This window comes from Ipomoea triloba, chromosome 1 (assembly GCF_003576645.1).
Source record: "Ipomoea triloba cultivar NCNSP0323 chromosome 1, ASM357664v1".
Classification (NCBI taxonomy): domain Eukaryota; kingdom Viridiplantae; phylum Streptophyta; class Magnoliopsida; order Solanales; family Convolvulaceae; genus Ipomoea; species Ipomoea triloba.
The window spans coordinates 17,435,456-17,459,692 of NC_044916.1; the positions used below are offsets into that span (position 1 = coordinate 17,435,456).

The window sequence follows — 24,237 nt, forward strand, 5'->3', positions numbered from 1 at the left end:
AACATTTTACTGAAGCCCTTGTAGCACCGGACAATTGCGACTATTGTGGCGTGCATACTGGTCACAACCACGACACTTTCGTTGTTTTTTATTTTCCATAATAGCTTTCTCCCTCATTCATTCCCTTGAGTATCTTCCTTGCCTTTGTTTTTTGCCAGAACTGGCGGTTTGACCGAGATTGCCGAAGGTGACACCGGGCCGCAAAACGATTGAATAACTGGGTTCTTGTAGTTTCCTGTAGTGGTTGTATCACCTTTTTTAATAAATGTCTCCTTTTGTTGTCTAAAGGCCTATGTTAGCTACCTAACACGAACAGTATCGGTCTTGGCTAAACTAACCCATGCATGAATCTCTGTCCATAGTTGGTTGATAAGAGTCTTGGAGCCGTCTTTAGGTGCTGTCAAATCGACCGTTTGTCCGTTCACGCCAAACACTTGAGGCAGGCAAACACCCCGAGTCCAACGGGCAACAATGTAAGCAACAGGGATGTTATCTATCCGAGCATCTTTGTAGACCATAAAAATGTGTCGGCACAGCATCCCTACCCTCTGGAACTTTGAACAACTACATGTTGCACTGTTGTCTGTTCTATTGTAATGCACAGTAAACAGACGGACATCGTCTTCCTTAATGTCATACGTAATAATGTCCCCACATGCTTTAATGGACACTGGACGACAGAAAAAACAGCCTGCGTAGATTTCTTTTTACACCTCGTGGAAGACTGTGATAGTGTAAATGGCGGACGCGTGTCGTTCCAACCGTAACGGTGTCTTCAATTCTGAGTAATGGCCCTCACAATCCGCATTTAACTTCAAATGTATATGTCGTTGTACATCGATTGCAGAGTCAAAGTGACTGAAGAACTCAACCAAGGTAGCTGTTGGACTAAAGTACCTACCAAAGAAGCTATTTTCCCCTTCTGACCGAGATGTAGTCCGTACCATTCCGCTCAAGAACACGTCTTTGAAATATGCTGGGATCCAGGATGTACGGGCCTCCCACAATTGTGAGAACCAACTATGGTCCAAGAGGCCATACTCTGCAAGCACCGCATGCCACCTATCCTAAAAAACATTAGGTTGCAGCCTTTCATCCCACACAATCGCATTGAGCTTCCGTCGAAAATCCTCATTTTTAGACAACACCGGCCCTACATTCTCTCCAACCTTCATCATAATATGCCACATGCAATAGCGGTGGCGGGCATTTGAGTAAACCTGTGCGATTGCTGTTTTCATTGCTGGATCTTGGACCGTCACAAAACACGATGGATCATGACACATCGCCTCCTTCAAGCATTGTAATAACCAAACATATGATGGGATATCTTCCTTGGTTAACAACCCAACCCCAAAAGTGACACACCTCTTGTGGTTATCAATACCTGTAAACGGGACAAACACCATCTTGTACCTGCATGTGAAAATATCGTTGTGAGTTTTTGGGTTGATTTATTATTTTATTCGTTTGCACATCAGTCCTTCAACCATGGCATAGTGGCGTCCATATTAGTGGCACTATTTCTACCCTGATATTGCTATGTTGTTTTTATAGTAAAGTAACACTAGAGTTGTGGTTTTTTTTTTCTTTTTTAAACTTTTAACATGATGGGAAGGGTGATCTCTACTGTGTTGACCACTCGTGGTTTTACTTGCCTAGTAATTTGCACCACTATTACCAACACACTTTGATATTGACGAGGAAAAAAAAAAGAAAATAGAAGTATAGGGTGGACTGGTTTTTTTGAGTGGAGCAAGAGCGATGTAGTTGTGTATGCAAAAAGTACTAAAAAGAGTGATAGTTATACGTACCTATTATTAGAGTAAGTAGCATCAAACAACACAATGTCACCAAAGATTGCAAAATTCCGTCGTGCTACTGGATCGGCCCAAAAAATACAATGTAATCGGTCATTCTCATCAATGTCGTACTTGTAATAGAACGAAGCGTAGTGCTCCCGTTTCCTTGATAAATTTCCAATAGCGAAATGTGCGTCACACCCCTCAATATAAGCACGTAGGTCGCTTTTGTGGTTTTGGAAATCAACATTAGTTGCCCCCACATTTTCAAAACCACCAAAGAACTCCTTACACAACCTAAAGCACTAACTTGTCCTGATATTAGCCTTAGCACAATTAGCCACAAAAGTCTGATGGGTAAAATCTAGTTTGCGGTTCACCTTCAAGAATTGCCTAAACATTTTCGAACACAGTGAATGATTGTGTCTCTCTTAAAAAAAATTCACCTGATAACCCCCACCCACATCTTTCTTAAACACAATCCTAGCCTTACACCCCACCCTATTAGAAACTCTACGTCGTTTTTGAGTAAGAGTGTTGCTATCACCCCCATCACCATCTTGGATATTTGCAAGCACACTAGACACAGACTTATAACCCTCACGGCTACACACCAAATATTTTAAAACAACCTCCCCATCCCTGTCCTTTTTTCACGGTACTATGTCTAACATCAAACCCCCCAATGGCAACATACGTTCGATAAAAATCCACGCCCCCCAATGTTTTGAAATACTGACCTGTGGCTGGCTTACTACCATCCTCGCACACAGGGTTCCAATACTTTGTTAACCCAGGAGACATTTCCACCCGACCAACTTCGCTGTCACCAAACATTACACCATCAGAATCATCTACACCCACAACAACATGCCAAAAAATAATTTCAGCCAACATGGTTACAATGTAAGGATTTCAAATATGACGACGGATCAAATGGGATAGATAACCAACAATTTATAAAAGCATGCATGTGCACCTCATTTAAATAGAAATTACCACCCGATCAACAGAAGTACACCACCAACGTGGTTACAATGAAAGGATTTCAAATATGACGACGGATCAAATGGTACAGATAACCATCAAATTATAAAAGCATGCATGTGCACCTCATTTAAATAGCAATTACCACCCGATCAGCATAAGTACACCGCTACACCCACATGAAGGGTAAAACGACTAACCCCAGCACCAAATTGATGCAATCAACTTTTGAAACAATTTCTATAACCATTGAGAGGTGGGTTCCATAAGTGCAGAGCACAGCTACATCTCCACTCCCACACATCCAAGATCATTTAGTATAAGATTAAGTATTAGAGATCATTGTTCATTGTTAATTATACTGGTCACTGTATTTATTTAATTAGTATGGTTAGCATTTAATTTATGCTTTTGAACAATTATAAACAGGTCAAATAACAATTCAGAATTTTTATTTTAGAGTAAACAATGCATAATTGTTTGGATAACCATAGCGCCAATTTACTAGACTTAATAGCATCATAAGGAATCATCAACAATTTCACGATAGACTGACATTGATCAGATAAATAAACTGTAGGCCATTTCCATGCAACCCCCAAACTAACTAACCAAACCCACGTCCATTTTCATGCTACCCAAAATAGAAACAGGAATGAATTGGAGAATTACAATCCGAAGTCAGAATGAGAGCATTTAAATATTGGCACCACATGGAATTACTGAATGCATAGGTACACGTTATGGTAGAGTCGGCATATTCCCACCCCCAGTATCCATTGCAATTTTTAAGAAATTAGAATACAGTGTAGTAGAGAAAATTACATGAAAACGCCCCAACCCCATACCTACAACACATGTCAGTCCAATATAGCAGTTGGATTTTCGAGCAAAAGCTTGCGGTGCCAAGGATCAACTAGTAGTGCAAATGATTAACAATTGGACAAATAATGTGCAGTGCAAATGATAAATATTGGGAGTGCAAGGAATTAACTTGCAGTGCAAATGAAAATGATTACACCAGCTTAGACCAATGGTGAATTGCAGTGCAAATGATTAACAATTGGACAAATAATTTGCAGTGCAAATGATAAATAATTTGCAGAGCAAATAATTTGCAGAGCAAATAATTTGCAGTGCAGTTTAGACCAATGGTGAATTGCAGTGCAAATGATTAACTAGCGGTGCCGAGTGATTCATTTGCCGTGCAAATGATTAACTAGTGGTGCCGAGTGATTAACTTGCAGTGCAAATGATTAACTAACCGTGCAAATGGCGGTAATCCAATTCATAAACACAAAAAAGCGAAAAACACACACTGCCGACCATGAACACAGAAAAAATACGAATGGAATACTGGTTTTTTAAATTAAAAGAAAAAAAAAGAGGAGAGAGAAACACACCAAGCGCCATCGGAGAGAACACTGCCGGCAAGAACAAGACCACAACCGCCGGGAAAACACTATACCCCACGGACGAGTGAAGATCGAGAATGCTGTCAACACAAAGAAAGAAAGAGAAAAATATTTGTTTGAAATTTGGATCGCGAGTGGTGGCAAAATCCCATTTTACAGTACCACTAATAAAGTAATAAATAAAAAATAACAAAAATGCCCCCAACCTCTAAAAACTGCCAAATAAATAATATACTGTTCAAAAAATACCATCCACTAGATCTCCTAAAATCAACGGCTAAAAATCAACCACAGGTTCACACCTAAGGCCTTGTTCTCACATGATTAAATATATATATATATGTGTGTGTGTGTGTGTGTATCTATATACATATATGTGTATATATATGTATACATATATATACACATATATATATGTATACATATATATATATATATATATATATATACATATATATGTGTATGTATATAGATATATACATATATGTATACATATGTGTATACATATATACACATATGTATACATATATATATGTATACATATGTTGTAACACCCCAGACCTACCTTCCCGTACATCCGAGGGAGTTACCGCCACACCTAGAGTGAGAGTTCTATCATTCCGCGATAAACCTCACTCTAGGTGCACAGACTAAAGGGAACTCTTCTAACCACAACAGCCACCCAACAGTTGCTTACGCACTTATATACATATCAGCTGAAAAAGCTTAACTAAGCAAAATATACATACTTGCACTTATATATACATGAGTTTGCCCCTCGGGTCAAAATACAAATTAAGGGTCAACTACGACCCGACTAGCCATGTTTAGCCATCACTAAGGCTACAAAAAGTATGTACACAAAAAAAAACTCCCAAGAACTCGACGTCTAGTCAATCATCCGGTACACGGGGCCGGTGAACTCTCCCCAGACCAGGTGCCACTCCCCCTCGTACCAGGTGATATGGTCCAAAAACCGAGAGGTGGTTATGACCATCGACCATTCATCCCAGCAGTCCCGAGGGCTAGGGTCCCAAGGGTAAGGGTAATGCACTATGAACTCAAGGGGATTGCTACCCTTTAAAGGCTCTATGGGGTAAAAGCCATAAGAAGCTTGGATCTCATCTATAACATGGCAAGAAACAAAAGGGGCCGACGGAGCTATAGGAGTATCTGGGTTGACGGGAGCTACAGGAGCATAACCAGGTGCGTATGGGTCTTCACCCTCCATCATCTGTATGTACTTGGGTCAATTTCAATACTCGGAAATTGATTCCCCTTTAACCAAATCCATAAATTTCCTTTTCTTTTGCAAAACGTTTGGATAGTCCACTAACAACCTTTCACAATGGCAATTCAAGTGTAACTATCATACATTTTCAACACTACATTTTCACATAGGTATCATGCTTGACACATTTACATCTAGATGCATATATCATATACACTTCGCAACCTTAAAATGGGCATCACCCTCAAAGTACATATATTCTTTATATACACCTAATACCACCTCCTTATAATATTTATATGTTCACACATACGTAACACTACCTACATAACACATGTGACTAACTACGTAGCATTACATTTCTTCATAACAACATATATATTTACGGTTTATACATACAATATGCTTACACTCAAAATGTGACATTTTATACCATTTATATATGTATATGTATATGTATTCAGCACACACACACACACACACATATATATATATATATATGCACGACACACACACACCTACATATATATATATATATATATACACGGCACATACATATATATATATACATAAATACATAATTCCCCTTCTTTATAGTATATGTACACCTATCATATCCTTTTTATACACCTAAGGCATAATTTTCACATAACACATAGATTTGCATACACACAAGTCACAACAATTTATAACCTAACTACCAATTATCTAGTTTCAAACAACCTCAACCAATTAAAGGGATTCCTTACCTCAACCGGGTTACTAGTTTCGTAGAGGACTCTTGGAGTCGATTTCCCCAATTTCACCTTAAAACCCTAAAATTCCACTAACAACATAACACATAATTTAAGAAATCTTAACTTAGATTCATGTTCTAGGAGGGAAAATAAAGCTATTTACCGAATAAAATTGAAGTTTTACCGAATATTTGGAGATCTATAAAGAACTTGCTAGCTATGGAGTCTTGAAGCTTGATGAAGATGATGAAGATCTCACTCTACTCTCTCTCTATTTCGGCAACAACAAAGGGAAATGGGGAAAAAATGAAGACTTAGTCAACTTAATTCCTTACAAGAATTATCCAAATCATTCCATTTAATTAATCCCTTTTTATTCACATGGTGAAATCATGTGACACTTGTCACAATTTCCATGGTAAGTCTTAAAAGATAAGATTTGCTAGACAGTTAGGGATTAAAACAGATGAATTCTTGGTAGAAACTAATTTAATTCAAATAATTTTCGAAACCAAAAATTTATCCCAGACTGAAACTTAAAATTGGGCTAAGTTCGGTACACCGCGAAATTTAGCGATGTACGATCAAAATAAATTTTCGCTGCTATGGGCTAATTTAATTAAATAGGAAATTCAAGAATAATAGTATGGTTTCTAATAATCCATTTCCTAGGACAATCGGGTCCGAACACCAGTTCCTAAAATTCTTACGGTTCGCGACCGGTACGTAGGTTCGCAACTTATTAACAACTATTCTCACTTATAATAATTCTTTTGAGGCATCGGGAGATCATCTCATGAATGCTATAGCCTAAAGAAATATTTTTCGAACCTTAATCTTACTGGAATAGGTGAGGGGTTACAGTCTACCCTCCTTAAGAATAGTTTCGTCCCTGAAACTTACTTTCTAGTACCTAAGGTTTCACAGCAGACCGCTCCCTACTTTCATGCACACATACGACATTTAGCACACAGAACATTGCACATCAGGTATCTTAGGTACGTAACAAGTAGATTGACTCTACTTACTTGAGTTAAACAATTCTGGGTAACGTTCCATCATCGCGTCTTCCAATTCCCAGGTAGCTTCTTCTGGGCTATGGTTTGACCATTGGACTTTGATCATCCTGATCGACTTCCTCCTCGTGTCTCGGGTTTTAGAATCCAAGATTTGGGTCGGCCTTTCTTCATACGTCAATGAGTCATCCATTGTTAGTCCCCCCGGCTCCAGTATATGAGATATATCGGGTACATATCGTTTCAATTGAGAGACATGAAACACATTATGTACTCTGTCCAGTTCGATTGGTAGAGCCAATCGGTATGCCAGATTTCCCACTCTTTCTAAAATTTCATAGGGTCCTATAAATCGAGGGCTCAGTTTCCCCTTCCTTCCAAATCTTTTGACCCCTTTAGTGGGTGAGACTTTCAATAACACTTTCTCTCCCACCTGGTACTCTATGAATTGTTGCTTTAGATCAGCATAGGACTTTTGGCGATCTTGTGCGATTTTCATTCTTCCCTGAATCACTTTGATTGCTTCAATGGTTTCTTGTAAGTACTGGGGTCCAAGAATAACAGCATTACTTTTGTCGCTCCAACATAGTGGACTTCGACACTTTTGCCCATATAATGCTTCGTAAGGAGCCATTCTTATAGTGGCATGATAGCTGTTATTGTATGAGAATTCAATTAGATCCAACTGCTCATCCCACGAACCCTGGAAATCGAGTGCACAACCTCTGAGCATATCTTCCAAGGTTTGGATTGTTCGGTGGCAGGATGAAATGCTGTGCTCATCTTGAGTTGCGTACCCATGGCTACCTGTAATCTTTCCCAAAATCTTGATAGGAACCGTGAATCTCGCTCTGAAATAATATCGCGTGCTATCCCGTGATATTTAACCACGTATTTGATGTAGGCTCTTGCCATTTTCTCCATTCACCAGGTTTTGTTCATCGGAATAAATCTTGCTGTCTTGGTCAACCGATCAACAACAACCCATACTTGGTCGTTTCCGGCTCTTGTCCTTGGCAATCCTCCCACAAAGTCCATGGAGATTGAATCCCACTTCCATTGAGGAATCTCCAACGGTTGTAGCAAACCTTTCGGCTTACTTCGCTCTGCTTTAACCTTTTGGCAATTCAAGCATTTAGCAACAAATTCTGCAATATCTTTCTTCATGCCCATCCACCAGAAATTTTGCCTCAGATCCTTGTACAGTTTGTCCCCTCCTGGATGAACAGAATAAGGTGTGTTGTGACCTTCTCTCATTAATTGGTTCATTAATTCCTTACAACTTGCAGGTATAATCCATCTGCCTTGGAATCTCATGCTCCCATCCGGATGCAATTCAAATGGACCCTGTTTTCCATCCACCATCTTCTCTTTGATATTCTTTACCCAGTCGTCCTCTCCTTGGGCTTGCTTGATTTCTTCAAATAAGGCCGGAGTGGCCGACAGGTAATATAGCTTCATCTCTTGTCCTACCTGACCACACATTGTTATTTCTAGATTGAGTTTCTGAAAATCCTTGCATAATTGTTCAGGTAATACCCAGAGAGCATGATTTGGCTTTCGACTCAAAGCATCTGCTACCTTGTTTGCCTTACCCTCTTGGTATTGGATTTCCAGATCGTAGTCCTTGATTAACTTCAACCATCTCCTTTGCCTTAAGTTAAGATCCCTTTGAGTGAAGATGTACTTCAAGCTCTGATGATCCGTAAAGATCTTGCAAGTGACTCCATAAAGATAATGTCGCCAGATTTTGAGGGCAAACACCACAGCTGCTAGTTCCAGATCGTGGGTTGGGTAGTTAGCCTCGTGCGGTTTTAATTGACGAGATGCATAGGCTAGTACTCTTCCGTGCTGCATCAATATACATCCAAGTCCTTTGTGGGACGCGTCTGTGTACAGTTCATAGCCTTCCGTTCCCACAGGTAAGGTTAACACTGGGGCAGTTGTTAACCTCTTCTTGAGTTCCTGGAACGCATGCTCGCATTCTCCACTCCAACTGTACTTGGTAGTCTTCGTGAGCAGATTGGTCAAAGGTCTTGCTATCTTCGAGAAATCCTGGACAAATCTCCTGTAATAACCTGCCAATCCCAAGAACTTCGGACTTCTGTAACTGATTTGGGTGGTTCCCATTCCATTACAGCTCTTATCTTAGTTGGGTCCACTGCTATTCCTTCCCTGGTGATTATGTGACCCATGAATGCTACCTCCTCTTTCCAAAATTCGCATTTTGAAAGTTTTGCGAAAAGTTTATTTTCCCTCAACATTTGTAACGCCGTCCTAAGATGCTCTTCGTGCTCTTCCGGTGTCTTAGAATAAACCAAAATGTCATCTATGAAGACAATAATGAACTTATCCAGGTATGGAAGGAAAATCCTGTTCATCAAGTCCATGAAAGTCCCTGGTGCGTTGGTCACTCCGAACGGCATAACTGTGAATTCGTAGTGCCCATACCTAGTCCAGAATGCGGTTTTGGAAATATCCTGCTCCGCGACTCGCACCTGGTGATACCCCGACCGTAAATCAATTTTTGAAAACACGCCCGCTCCTCTCAGTTGATCAAACAGATCGTCGATCCTGGGCAATGGGTATCTGTTCTTCACTGTGACTCGATTGAGCTCTCTATAGTCAATGCACAGTCTTAGGCTTCCATCCTTTTTCCTTACAAACAGTACCGGTGCGTCCCAAGGTGACACACTTGGCCTGATGAATCCCTTCTCCAATAACTCTGCCAGTTGAGCCTTCAACTCTTCCATCCCCTTCGAAGGCTTTCGATAAGGCGCCTTCGAGACTGGTGCGGTTCCCGGTGCGAGGTCGATGGTAAATTCCACTTCCCTCTCTGGCGGCATTTCCGTGAGGTCATCTGGAAACACATCGGGAAATTCACGCACCACTGGATTTGATTTATTTCAGGTTCTTCTATTCCAGCTTCTTGCATTAAACAGAGGTACACTTCACGCCCCTTGCGAGCGTACTTCTTCAGTCTCTGCATCGTCATCAACCTTGGTTCAGGTTGCTTCCCCATTCCTCGATAGGATATCCTCCTCCCCTTCGGTCCTCGCAGGACAACCTTTCGCTCACTGCATACTATCTGGGCTTTATGCTTATCCAACCAGTCCATTCCTAGTACCACATCAATACCCTCTAGATCGAAACGAATGAGGTTTCCGGGACAGTTGGATCCCGCTATTTCTATTGTGATATTGTCATATCCCTCCTTACAAGCTACTACTATTCACGAGGCAGTTCTTACATTCAAATCTAACTCAATAGTAGGTCTTAACTTTAATCTATCCGCAAATGTAGATGATATAAACGAATTGGTAGCTCCTGTATCGAACAATACTAAGCCAGGTACTGAGTTAATAAGAAATGTACCGGTCACAACGTCGTTAGCCTGAGCTTGCCTGCTATTGACGACGTAGATCTTGCCTTGGTTTTCTGCGTTGTTTTCTCCCACGGGTGCTTTCCCTTTGTTGGTGGGATTTGGAGCTGCGTTAGTCGGCCTCCCCCGGTTTCCTTGTTGGAAATTGCCTCCTCCATTTCCTGCCCCCGCGGGTTTCTGGCTGGTGTTCCCACCGAATCCTCCTCTTTGATTATTTTTCTGAGAGGGGTCCCGAAAATTGTCCATCCTGGTTTGGCACTCGTAGTACTTGTGCCCCAAGAAACCGCACTTGAAGCACCTGATTTTCTCCCCTTGGCAATTTTCTCTGAGGTGATCCTGTCCACATCTCCGGCAAGTCGAGCTTCTCCTCTGATTCATTCCTCCCTTCCTTTCTCCTTGCATTGAATTAAATCTTCCCTGGTTAGGTTTCTTGTTGTCCGGCCTGAATTTCCCCTGTCTATCATCAACCTTCCTTTTATTTTTGCCGTAGACCTCCTGTTGATCCAGGTACACTTGGTAGTGGTCGGATGCTCTGTCATATGCCTCCTTGAGAGTAGTGCACATAAACGGTGCAATCGCCCCTCTCACGGCCCAATCCAATCCACGTTCGAACCTCCTCGCCTTGCTGGCTTCGTCAGGCACGATGTTCTGAGCGAACCTCACCAGCTCCACATACTGATCATAATAGTCCTGCACAGTTGCTCCCTTTTGTTTCAATCGCAGGAATTCCTCACACTTGATTCCCTTAATCCTTTCCGTGTAGAATTGTCCTCTCAATTCTTCCTTAAATTCCTCCCAGCCAAAGTCTGGGTCTTGCAGCAAGTCGGGCCCAGCTGTTGACCACCAGTTGTCTGCTGCTTTTGTCAGATAATACACGGCAGAAGATACTCGCTGATCTGCAGGACAGTTGACTGCATTGAGCAGCTTGTCAAACGTCCTAATCCATTCTTCCAAGATTACCGCCGGGTCTTTTTCACCCGCATAATATGGTGGCTGCCTACTCGCTATGGCTTTTGCAAAATCAACTCGCGGCTGTCTGTGATTTTGATTCTGGACTTGCTGAGCCATCATAAATCCAGCCATGTGTTCCATTGCGAGAGCCATACGGTCCATTGCCGATATATCGTCGCCCTGACTGACAGGCATATTTCGTCTAGGCGGCATCTTCACCAGACGACAGTTTCAAGTTAGTTCTTGAAGTATAAAAGCTCTTAAGGAGTTAGCTAGCTACGCAGTTAGTATAGCAGCTACCCAAGTCCTATCCAGCAATTCCTAACATTCACTTCGTCATGCTCATCAACCAGGTATCTCAACTATGGCATAACAGTTAGAAAAGCACTATACTATCATGCTTACTCACAACAATTATAAGCAATGATTAACGCACATAAAGATACACAAATATTGATCAAAGCATTCTAGAATCGGTAGATTTCGCGAAATACAGATGATGAGGTACCCCTTTTTGATGCTGCCTGGTCTCTAGCTCCGCTCCAGAAGCTCACACTTAACTCAGTTGAAATAGCCGTTTAGGTCAGTCTTAGCAAACTTAGGCTGACTCGAATTTGGGATTTGAAAATCGAATTCTCCGAATTTCAATCCTCGACCTACAATCGAGACCACACAACCTAGGCTTCGACCTGATTCCCAAAGGTTCAACCTAGGCTCTGATACCACTTTGTAACACCCCGGACCTACCTTCCCGTACATCCGAGGGAGTTACCGCCACACCTAGAGGGAGAGTTCTATCATTCCGCGATAAACCTCACTCTAGGTGCACAAGCTAAAGGGAACTCTTCTAACCACAACAACCACCCAACAGTTGCTTACGCACTTATATACATATCAGCTGAAAAAGCTTAACTAAGCAAAACATACATACTTGCACTTATATATACATGAGTTTGCCCCTCGGGTCAAAATACAGATTAAGGGTCAACTACGACCCGACTAGCCATGTTTAGCCATCACTAAGGCTACAAAAAGTATGTACACAAAAAAAAACTCCCAAGAACTCGACGTCTAGTCAATCATCCGGTACACGGGGCCGGTGAACTCTCCCCAGACCAGGTGCCACTCCCCTTCGTACCAGGTGATATGGTCCAAAAACCGAGAGGTGGTTATGACCATCGACCATTCATCCCAGCAGTCCCGAGGGCTAGGGTCCCAAGGGTAAGGGTAATGCACTATGAACCCAAGGGTAAGTCCCGAGACCATTCATCATCTGTATGTACATGTCGTAATCCATGCCTTCACAAACATACTCCGGTGAACTTCCGGAATTCACCGGGCTACAGGAACTGACACTAGATTGCATCTGTTAGGAACACAGTGAAGTGCAGTTAGCGCGACAGCTAAGTAAGGATATCCGCGGGTTATTCAAAACTAAATAAAGGTTTTTGTAAAATTTTTACATGGAAACCCTATACCTTACTCATCAGCAGAGGTTCTACCTGCAACAGTTATAAATAGCAACTTGCACACACAATAGGCAAAATTCAATACCATCTCGAATCATTTTCCCTCTTGACGAGGTCATTTGATAATTATTTACTTACCCAAAGAATGTATTGTTAAACATTTAAGCATACCAGTAAGTAATGGAAAACACAAATCCCTCATTTTGCTCGTAATCACTTTATATGGAAAACCTTTCCCTCATAAGGAAATTCTCAACACATTTCACTTTTCAAAGAGAGAGATCACCCGCAACCTTTGGGTACTTAAATACTTGTCACATCTCTCTTTCCCGTAGCTACGGCGTAACTACATTCATATTTCAAAATTTCACTTGGTCCTAGATAGAAAGTGTGAGGCCTCTGGAGTTCTTTCTCCACTTTTGACCACTTGGATCGTTGAACTCGGGTTCAGTGGTCATCGCCCGGTCTAATACTGATCCCCTGGACTTATAGGAGCGTTGGAATGATTCCTAGCTAGCCTCACTAGGTTCATAAGAACGACACCTACCCGAACATAGAGTGACTATACTTAAGTGTGCACACCCCCGTAGGAGTACCTTTTCCTTCCGGGTGATATAGTACTCGGCGAATAGACTTCGCCCACAGTATGAATGATCATACACATAATTACCATGCGGAATAGGCACTTTAAGCTCATCTTTATTCCGTGGTTAACAAGGTCCTTCACCACTTTTACTAGAACTAAGGTTTGAAAAGCATTTTTCTACCTTTTCCCCTTTTTTGCATTGAAAATATTTTGGATGTACTTGAGTCAATTCCAATACTCGGAAATTGATTCCCCTTTAACCAAATCCAGAAATTTCCTTTTCTTTTGCAAAACGTTTGGATAGTCCACTAACAACCTTTCACAATGGCAATTCAAGTGTAACTATCATACATTTTCAACACTACAATTTCACATAGGTATCATGCTTGACACATTTACATCTCGATGCATATATCATATACACTTCGCAACCTTAAAATGGGCATAACCCTCAAAGTACATATATTCTTTATATTCACCTAATACCACCTCCTTATAATATTTATATGTTCACACATATGTAACACTACCTACATAACACATGTGACTAACTACGTAGCATTACACTTCTTCATAACAACATATATATTTACGGTTTATACATACCATATGCTTACACTCAAAATGTGACATTTTATACCATTTATATATATATAAATATGTATATGTATTCAGCACACACACACACACACACACACACACACATATATATATATATATATGCACGACACACACACACCCACATATATATATATATACACGGCACATACATATATATATATACATAAATACATAATTCCCCTTCTTTATAGTATATGTACACCTATCATATCCTTTTTATACACCTAAGGCATAATTTTCACATAACACATAGATTTGCATACACACAAGTCACAACAATTTATAACCTAGCTACCAATTATCTAGTTTCAAACAACCTCAACCAATTAAAGGGATTCATTACCTCAACCGGGTTACTAGTTTCGTAGAGGACTCTTGGAGTCGATTTCCCCAATTTCACCTTAAAACCCTAAAATTTCACCAACAACATAACACATAATTTAAGAAATCTTAACTTATATTCATGTTCTAGGAGGGAAAATAAAGCTATTTACCGAATAAAATTGAAGTTTTACCGAATATTTGGAGATCTATAAAGAACTTGCTAGCTATGGAGTCTTGAAGCTTGATGAAGATGATGAAGATCTCACTCTACTCTCTCTCTATTTCGGCAACAACAAAGGGAAATGGGGAAAAAATGAAGACTTAGTCAACTTAATTCCTTACAAGAATTATCCAAATCATTCCATTTAATTAATCCTTTTTTATTCACATGGTGAAATCATGTGACACTTGTCACAATTTCCATGGTAAGTCTTAAAAGATAAGATTTGCTAGACAGTTAGGGATTAAAACAGATGAATTCTTGGTAGAAACTAATTTAATTCAAATAATTTTCGAAACCAAAAATTTATCCCAGACTGAAACTTAAAATTGGGCTAGGTTCGGTACACCGCGAAATTTAGCGATGTACGATCAAAATAAATTTTCGCTGGTATGGGCTAATATAATTAAATAGGAAATTCAAGAATAATAGTATGGTGTCTAATAATCCATTTCCTAGGACAATCGGGTCCGAACACCAGTTCCTAAAATTCTTACGGTTCGCGACCGGTACGTAGGTTTGCAGCTTATTAACAACTATTCTCACTTATAATAATTCTTTTGAGGCATCGGGAGATCATCTCATGAATGCTATAGCCTAAAGAAATATTTTTCGAACGTTAATCTTACTAGAATAAGTGAGGGGTTACATATGTGTATACATATATATACACATATACATGTATACATATATATATATGTATGTATATATGTATATATGCATATATATATATATATATATATATATATATATATATATATATATATATATATATATATANTATATATATATATATATATATATATATATATATATATATATATATATATATATATGAATAGAAATAAACATTTCTCAAGGTAGGTTTATATACCTACATATCATAATATTTCATACCTATGTAACAAAAGGGTTTTCAAATGATTTATACAATATATAAGGCTAAAATAGATAAATCTCCCATCATTTGATATTATATAAAATACTATACTGATAATATATTTTTGAAAACATTTTGTACCAAAATGGAGTTTTAAACAAATCACAGAGGAGTACCCAAACACATAGAGTCTAGCCACACGGGTCTCTCACACTCGCGTGCCCATTCGGCCCGGCCTCGAGTGCGGGACCTAGGGTTGTTAACGAACCGAACATAAACGAACGGAGGCTATTCGTGTTCGTTTGTTAAGGATTTTGAATTGTTCGTGTTCGTTTGTTAAGGTTTTTTGAAAATCATGTTCGTGTTCGTTTGTGTTCGTTAACGAACACGTTCACGAACATTACCGAACACGTTTGCGAACGTGTTCGTTAACGTTAACAAACATGTTCACAAAAATATTCATTTACGTTCATGATGAACACGTTCATGAAAACTTAATAACCAAACACCTGCACATGTTCATGAACACAATTTGTTCATGAACAAGAAATAATCTATGTTCACGAACAATAATCAAACAAACAACACAACTACAAAACTAATACAAATAATTGAATAATTCCACTTGTAGCATCTAATATGAAAATAAAAATCCATGTCTCAAATAAAATAAAAACCGCAAACACTAAGACACATAATTTGTCGGTTCACATTACATGCCAAAACATTAAAATGTAAAGCATAAGATATATAAATTCTGCATCCATCGTCCCAAAAGCTTAATACCAACCCTAATACCTTCACTCCAAGTTCATTCCAGTGATATCGTCTTCAGATATTCAGTAAACTACATTAAATGATATATATAATATATTGTTATATTACATATAAAGTATTGAAGATAAATGATATTGTAACACCCCAATTTTCACACTCTTACATTTATTACAAATCAGTATTCATATGCTGCGGAAGCTTACATCTTATCAGCAGAAAACTGGGTGCTACCGCCACACCTAGAGTGAATTCTATCACCTCTTTGACAAACTCCACTCTAAGTGCACAGGCTAAACTTACAACATTAACAACAATCCTTGTCTACATCAAAGAGTAGACCCCAACCTGCACTTCCATCATATTTAGAGCTCATCGGCTACAGGGCTCCACACTAATCTGCAACTGATAAGAACACATTGAAGTGTAGTTAGCGCGACGGCTAAGTAAGGAAATCCATTTGTCACTTAAAAGTAGACAAAGGTTTGAAAACATTTAGTGAAACAACATCCACTCGTCTCGTAAGACAAAATCATTTCTTTCTCAAAGACGTTACAAAATAACTCTTTTCTCGTCTTTAAAACTTCCTTAGTTTCATATAGTAAGAGTGAGGCCTACAACCTCGGGCCATGGCACTCCAGCCCTCCCGTAGGTTCCTCCCTTATCCCAACCCCGGGCTGTGGCACTCAAGCCTTCCCGTGGGCACCTCTCCTTATTCCAACATGACGACATAACGGCAAATAGACTTCGCTCTAACAATATAACGACCACTGGGCCATGGGCACTTAAAGCCACCCGTGGGTCAATCAAAGTCCTCCTCACTTACTTTAGAAACTACGGTGGGTCAATCAAAGTCCTCCTCACTTACTTTAGAAACTACGGTTTTGAAAACGTTATCCTTCCTTCAGTTTTCTTACAACAAATCATCTCATTTGGACATATTTCACAAATGAGTCCAATACTTGAAATCGGCTACTTCATTAGCCTCTGAAGGATTTTCAAACATCATTTTCTCAAACAATAAGGTTTTGACAACCTTTATACCAAAATAGCATACGTCTTTCAACGTAAGTTTTCATAAACATTTTTGGATACACTTCATATGTCCATCTCACACTTTAAAACAACCAGCATCCTCAACTATCGTCCCCACCATTAACTAATAATAGATAGCTGTCCTTGTCATTATTTCCATTGACAACTTCCACCATGATCAACACCATTAGATCATAACTTGAGGATATCGTACATCCAAACATATATAAATTCTAATAGGTAAGGTCATTGCCTAACCATAACCCAAAAATCATGAGATTATCATTTAATCTCCATCATTAATCCACGTCCTTAGCATCACCTAATCACCATTAACTCACTAACTACCTCACAATTATCATTAACACATCCATAATCATACTAAGCATAATTCAGAAAATTTCAGCTTGGCGCAGTCCGAAAGATTGAGCCGGTAAAAATAGTTCCTGAACTCTTTTTCACTTGAAATTTTTATGGTAGAACCCCAACTTATAGTACTTGATGTCCATAAAAAGTTTTGGTCATTTTGGTCCGCGAATAAACACAGAAAATTCCATCTTTGCCCTTGGCAGTGTGCTGTCCGGAATTTTTCTCTCTCTGGACCAGTTTTGGAGAAAAATTCGAAAACCATACTTCCACTACTCCGATCATTATGAAATTTTATATGCGGGTTCTACACTTATAGAAATACATGCCTAAAAAAATAGGATCAAAATACCTTACCAATTTTTCCCAATAAATCTCGGAAGTTACTGTCAGAATCTATCCTGATTTCTTTTCACTATTTTCACAAGTATAAGCCTATATGGACATAAATACAACATATACAAGCATATCCAAGCTATGAACATGTATACAAAAATATTCCCAAAGCTCCAAAAACACCATATTTCAACCAAATAATCAATTATCTAATTTCAAGTGACTAAACCAACTTAAGGGAATTCCTTACCTCCACCGGGTTACTAGTCCTCGTAGAAGACTTTTGGAGTTGATTTCCCCAAATTTCACCTTAAAATCCTAAGATCACAATCAACACCATAACAAGAGATTTCAAGAAATTAATCTCAAATCCATGCTCTAGGAAGGAAAATAGAACTATTTACCGAATAAAAACGAAGATTTACCGAATAAAATTGAGAGATGTGAAGGAATTTGCCATGGAAATTGAAGCTTTGTGAAGAAGATGGAAATGGAATCATCTCTCTCTCTCCTCACGAAATGGGAATGAAGAATTGAAGAAATGGGAAATTGCTTTTATATTGATCCCAATCTTATGTGATAAGCTTGGAAAAAAAATAATAAAATAATAAAATATCTTCCAACTTATCAGTTGTGGTTCAAACAGATAAAGTTTCGGTGGAAAATAATTTAAACAGGAATAATTTTGAAACCAAAAATTTATTCCAGACTAAACCTCAAAATTGGGCTAGGTTCGGTACACCGCGAAATTTAGCGATGCTACGATCACAATAAATTTTCGCTGCTATGAGCTGATTTAATTAAATAGGAAATTCAAGAATAATAGTATGGTGTCTAATAATTCATTTCCTAGGACAAACGAGTCCGAACACCAGCTCCTAAAATTTTTACGGTTCGTGACCGGTACGTAGGTTCGCAGCTTAATAACAACTATACTCACTTATAAAAATTCTTTTGAAATATCTGAAGATCATAACTTAGGAATGTCAACGCCTTAGGATAGAATAATGTTAGGAAAATACGGGGTATTACAGATATATATTAAATAAAAGAATTGACAATACTTACTTTTGATTTTCTTTTCATATCATATAAGTTACCCAACCAGTCACTTCCACAAAGTAGCATTTGAACAGTATCGGTCTCCAAAGATGCTCGACATGTATCAATAACCCTACCACCAGCACTAAATGTGGACTCTAAAGCATCTGTTGTGATTGGAATTGATAAGATTTCACATGCCATTTTGGATAATACTCTAAACTTCAAGTTCATCCCCTTCCACCAATCCAATGCATTAAATTTAGTAGAATCTCCTTCACAAATATAAACACCCTCCTGTAAATAAGTATCTAATTCATACTTCACATGTTGGACGGTATCAACATTTCTCACAAACTTCTCAAATTTTGCTCTCCCAGTTTCAATAGCCAGTCCCTTCCCTTTCCAAATGGAAGTAACACCTTTTTTTTAGAAGTATTCATTGCTTGAGAATCATTTTCCATTGATTGGTTTGAAGCTGTTGCACGTTTATCCAAATTGTGTGGGGGAAGGCTAGTTAGATTCGTAGGAGTATAAGGGATTTCTTTTTATGGATTATGTAAATAAATTGGTTAGTATTCTATACCTTAAGGTTTCTAACCATATAATTTGTATTTCAATAGTTTCCATTTGTTGGGCAAATTAATCTATTTGTTGAGTTTCTTCTCTTAGATTTGCTTCTATTTTTGTTGGTTCTATTTTTTTAATTTCTGTATTAGTTTCTTTTATTTCTTGGGAAAATTTATGGATTATTTTTTAATATTTATCTTGATTCTTGTTGTGTACTTCTTTAAGAATTTCATGAGTCATTTTTATTTCTACTAAGGCTTATTTATTTATTTTTATTGCTCTATCGAGTGTTTTAATAAGTTTTCCAACTCTAAATTTATCCTTACTACTCATGATTTTAATATGGGTATTCCAAATTCTTAAATCTTTCTGTAATACGTGTTAATACTAGTCTTCTTTGTTCTGCTGCTAGTTTTTCAAGTTCTACTATCTTTTTATCTAGTTTGTTTACATTGTTTATTGTTTGTTTACATTTATCATAATGATAGTTTTTTCCTCTCTCATTTTCACAAAATATATATTTAGTTCTAGGGTAATTACCTACCTTATACCAATCTCTTTTTTCCTGCTCTAATTTATTTTTATTATTAATAATTTTATTCCATTCATTAGTGAAATTATTAGAATTATTACTAGTTGAAGCTTCTCAATTATACTCCATATTAATATTTCCAAAATCTTCTTAAACCTTGAAAAAGGTGGATAAGTTACTAATTTTCTTTTAGAGTTAATTCCAGCAATGGTCCTCCGACTATGTTAATTTTCCAAAATTAGTCCTCGACTTTTAATTTGGACAATTTAGGTCCCTTGACTTTCAAATTCTTTCCAATGTTGGTCCTTTCGTCAAATTTTGGTTAAGTTGAGGTCAAATGAATGGGTAAATTGTCTGTTCACCTATTTAGTGTATTATTACTCGTATTTCTCTTGTCATATATGCTGTATATATGAATATAATATCAGTCGAAGTCTCAATTGAAGTCATATAATCTCAGTCGAAGTCTCTTCGACTGAGATTATATTCATATATATACCGTATAGGACAAGAGAAATACGAGTAATAATACACTATACAGGTGAACGGACAATTTTACCCCTTCATTTGACTTCAACTTAACCAAAAATTGACGAAAGGACCAACATTGGAAAAAATTTGAAAGTCAAGGGACTTAAATTGTCCAAATTAAAAGTCGAGGACTAATTTTGGAAAATCAACATAGTCGGAGGACCATTACTGGAATTAACTCTTTTATTTAATGCACTCAAGAATTTAATATGGCAAATAATATGAACAAATATTATAAGGAAAGCACAAATCATTTTGAAAGTAAGCATCATTGAGTTTAAATATCTATAACCTCCCATCAATTTCTAAACAACATACCCCTTCAGATATTACTCTTAAAAATCATTAAACAAAGTCACCTTAGCTCATACCTTGTATAGACGTCTCAAGTCACCGGATACTCAACCCTTCCTGCCCTTCTGCTCCTTTGACTTTTCACTCATCACTACGGGATATAGGCTAGAAGCTAGGAGTCCTCCACGGATCTTCTTGATATTTCTACACAATATATCAAGCTTTTGCCAACTGTTGTTTACTAATTTTTCCTAGAGTTTTTCTCTTCTTTGGGTAGTATGTTTATACTCTTGAAGGTTGGTTATAGAAGAAAGAAAGTTTAGAAGGTCATAAGGAAACACAAGAACTTGAACTTAACTGATAACTTTTCTGATAATTTAATTTCACAAAGAGGTTCCTTATATAGAAAACCTCGTAGGAAACTTACAAAGTTTTTACAATTCCTAAGAGATAACTATTACAAGAAAAATCTTCAAACTTAGCTAACAAGTTACACAAAGTCTTCAAACTAGTACACACTTAGTACAATAATACAAGATCTAAGTTATTACATCAAGTACAATAAGATAACTACTAAGTACAATAAGATAAGACCTAATAAAGTCTCTTTATTTTTGCTATCTTACATTTTTGTCTTCTAGCATTTTTGTCTTCTTGCTCCATTGTTGATAAGGGATTCTTTCTTGATCTTCTTTTTGCTACCATTTGACAATAATATTTTGCCACTAATCTTTGGTTGAAATTTATTTCTTCTCTTGGGATTTTTCCTTTAATTCTTGCTAATACTGAGATAATACAATGATAATACTCCTGAATTTTTCGTCAGGACAGATCTTCCTTGATAATATTCTGCTAATACATCCATTGGACCAGATAATACACCACTTGGGCTAGAGAACCTTGATAATATTTTGGTGCCATAATACGCCATTACTAGGCCATGATAATATTTTGAAAATAATATGTTAATACGCCCATTGGGCCAGAGAGCCGTTGGCTTACTGTAGTTTTTAGGCTACATTGGGCCAGTTAATAGCTAATAATTGATAGTACACCTGATATTACATCAGGCCAGTTAATACTTCTTCAAAATGGATCTTCAGAACTCGGGCTTGCCTTGGTTGTGACTTGCTTTTTCCTCTGCTCGATGACATTTGTATAATACTCGATAGTAACTGGATCATGCTTATGTTCTAAGTTTATTAATTTATTATGCATTTCTATTAAATATGTGGGATCACTGGTTATTACTTCATAATTTTTATAATATGAGGTGATTATTTCTTCTACTTCTCCTCCTTTACTATGTCCTACTACACAAGTTTTTTTATGTCTTAACATATCTTCAATTCTTGATTTTAAAGTTACTACTCCCCATGCTCTTATTTGACTCATCCATTCTTGGAATTTATCTAGGGTACATGAGATTTTCATATTGCGGCTATTATTATCTCCTTCTATTGTAGTATTTTTTCTCATTTTAAATAATTGACATATTACTATTGGTTTTCCTAAGAAGTCTGTAGATGCATAAAAAAATTGTGTTCCAAAAGTTCCACTTCCAAATGTTTCCATCATTTTTAATAGTGAGTCTCCTATTATTGTTGGTAATTTGCTTATATTATACATGCTTTCATCTACTATTATTTTATCAATAAAACCATAAGTAAATAGTTTATATACTGTTGTAGGGTTGGCTTCTTCTGTACATAAAAATCTAGGATATTTTGTTACTTTTCCTACTCTTAATATAGTATTATTAGACTTATATTCATAAAATTTATTAATTACTTCATAGGCTTCTATTACTTGAGAGGGGTACTTAATTTTATCTGCTATGGTGAAAGGGATTCTGTTTGTAGTGGAAGATTCTGGTTGGTTAATAAATTTTGATGAAAAAGTTTTTAGAGGATCAAATACTGCTTGTACTGGTGAATTAATACTGGGTTCTTCTTTATATTCCTTTAATATCTTAATAAGTTCTGCACATTCTTCTAGAGTTTCTAATATTAATTCATGTTTTTTAGTAATTTCTTCTATTGTTTTCTTCATTTTTTCACTGAAACTGCTACTACTTGACATTTTTGTACCTGCTCAAAAAATCAGCTAATACATTTTTAGTTCCTGATATAGGTTTAACAATAAAATCATAATAACAAAAGAAAGATTGCCAATATCTTCTTCTGTTTAATTCTGGTAATGGATCTATTTTATTCATAATAAAGGCTCTAACTTGAGTATTATCTTTTCTTACTATGAATTTTACAGGTAATAAATGATAATGAAATCTTATTATTCCTAGTTTTACTGCTAATACCTCTTTCTCATTTATATGATAATTTTGTTCATTAGGCTTCCATGTTCCTGATCCATATCCACATATTAGAGATTTTTCCTTGTCTATATCTTCTTTAGTATAAGCAACTAATACTGCTCCCCATCCTATATCACTAGCATCTGTGTATAATTCTAGTTGATCATCTTTCTCTGGTAATCTTAATTTTGGTAAGGATTTTACTTTTTGTTTTATAGTTTTAATAGCATTAGTATGTTCCTCTTTCCATTCAAATATATTAGATTTTGTAATTACATTTTGTAAGGGTTTTCTAAGTGTTGGTAAATCTTTAATATAATCTGATGCATAATTTACTATTCCTAAGAATTGTTGTACTTCTTTTTTATTATCTAATTTTTCTTTAAAATCTTTTATTTTTGTTACTATATGTTCTTGTAATTGTAATCCTTCTCCAGAGACTATATATCCTAAATATTCAACTGTATTTTTAAATATTTCAGATTTCTTTTCAGATAATAAGATTCCATGTTTTCTAACAGTTTTAATAAATTCATTCAAATGTTCTACATGATCTTTTAGAGTATTACTATATATTAAAATATCATCTTCTAGACTTTAAGACTTAAGACAAATAATTTATTTGATGTTATACAGTTCAGGAAGAAACAAGTTTGCTGTTGGATATTCATAACCTATATTAAAAAAACAAATAGTTTAATTATATAACAATCATATATGATAGTTATAATATAAAGTTTAGAACTGTATAATAATTTACCTGAGATAATTTTGGTAACTTCATTAAAATGACCAATAAAGAGCAAATCTAGTCAACCTTTTG

At 37.1% G+C, this 24,237-nt stretch overlaps 1 protein-coding gene across 1 annotated transcript; it reads right to left on the reverse strand.

Moving 5' to 3' along the window:
* Positions 1-299: 299 nt before the first annotated feature.
* Positions 300-947, reverse strand: LOC116007105 (protein FAR1-RELATED SEQUENCE 5-like). The gene is made up of 2 exons (XM_031247735.1): positions 800-947; positions 300-670 (listed from the first exon to the last, which is right to left on the reverse strand). The coding sequence occupies exons 1-2, from the start codon at positions 945-947 to the stop codon at positions 300-302; spliced, it is 519 nt and encodes a 172-aa protein (XP_031103595.1).
* Positions 948-24,237: the final 23,290 nt, after the last annotated feature.

Coding starts and splice junctions, on each gene's coding strand:
- LOC116007105 (XM_031247735.1), bottom strand. CDS start 947: ATGGTACGGACTACATCTCGGTCAGAAGGGGAAAATAGCTTCTTTGGT. Junction 671..799: donor TTTGAAGTTAAATGCGGATT/GTGAGGGCCATT, acceptor TCTGTCGTCCAG/TGTCCATTAAAGCATGTGGG.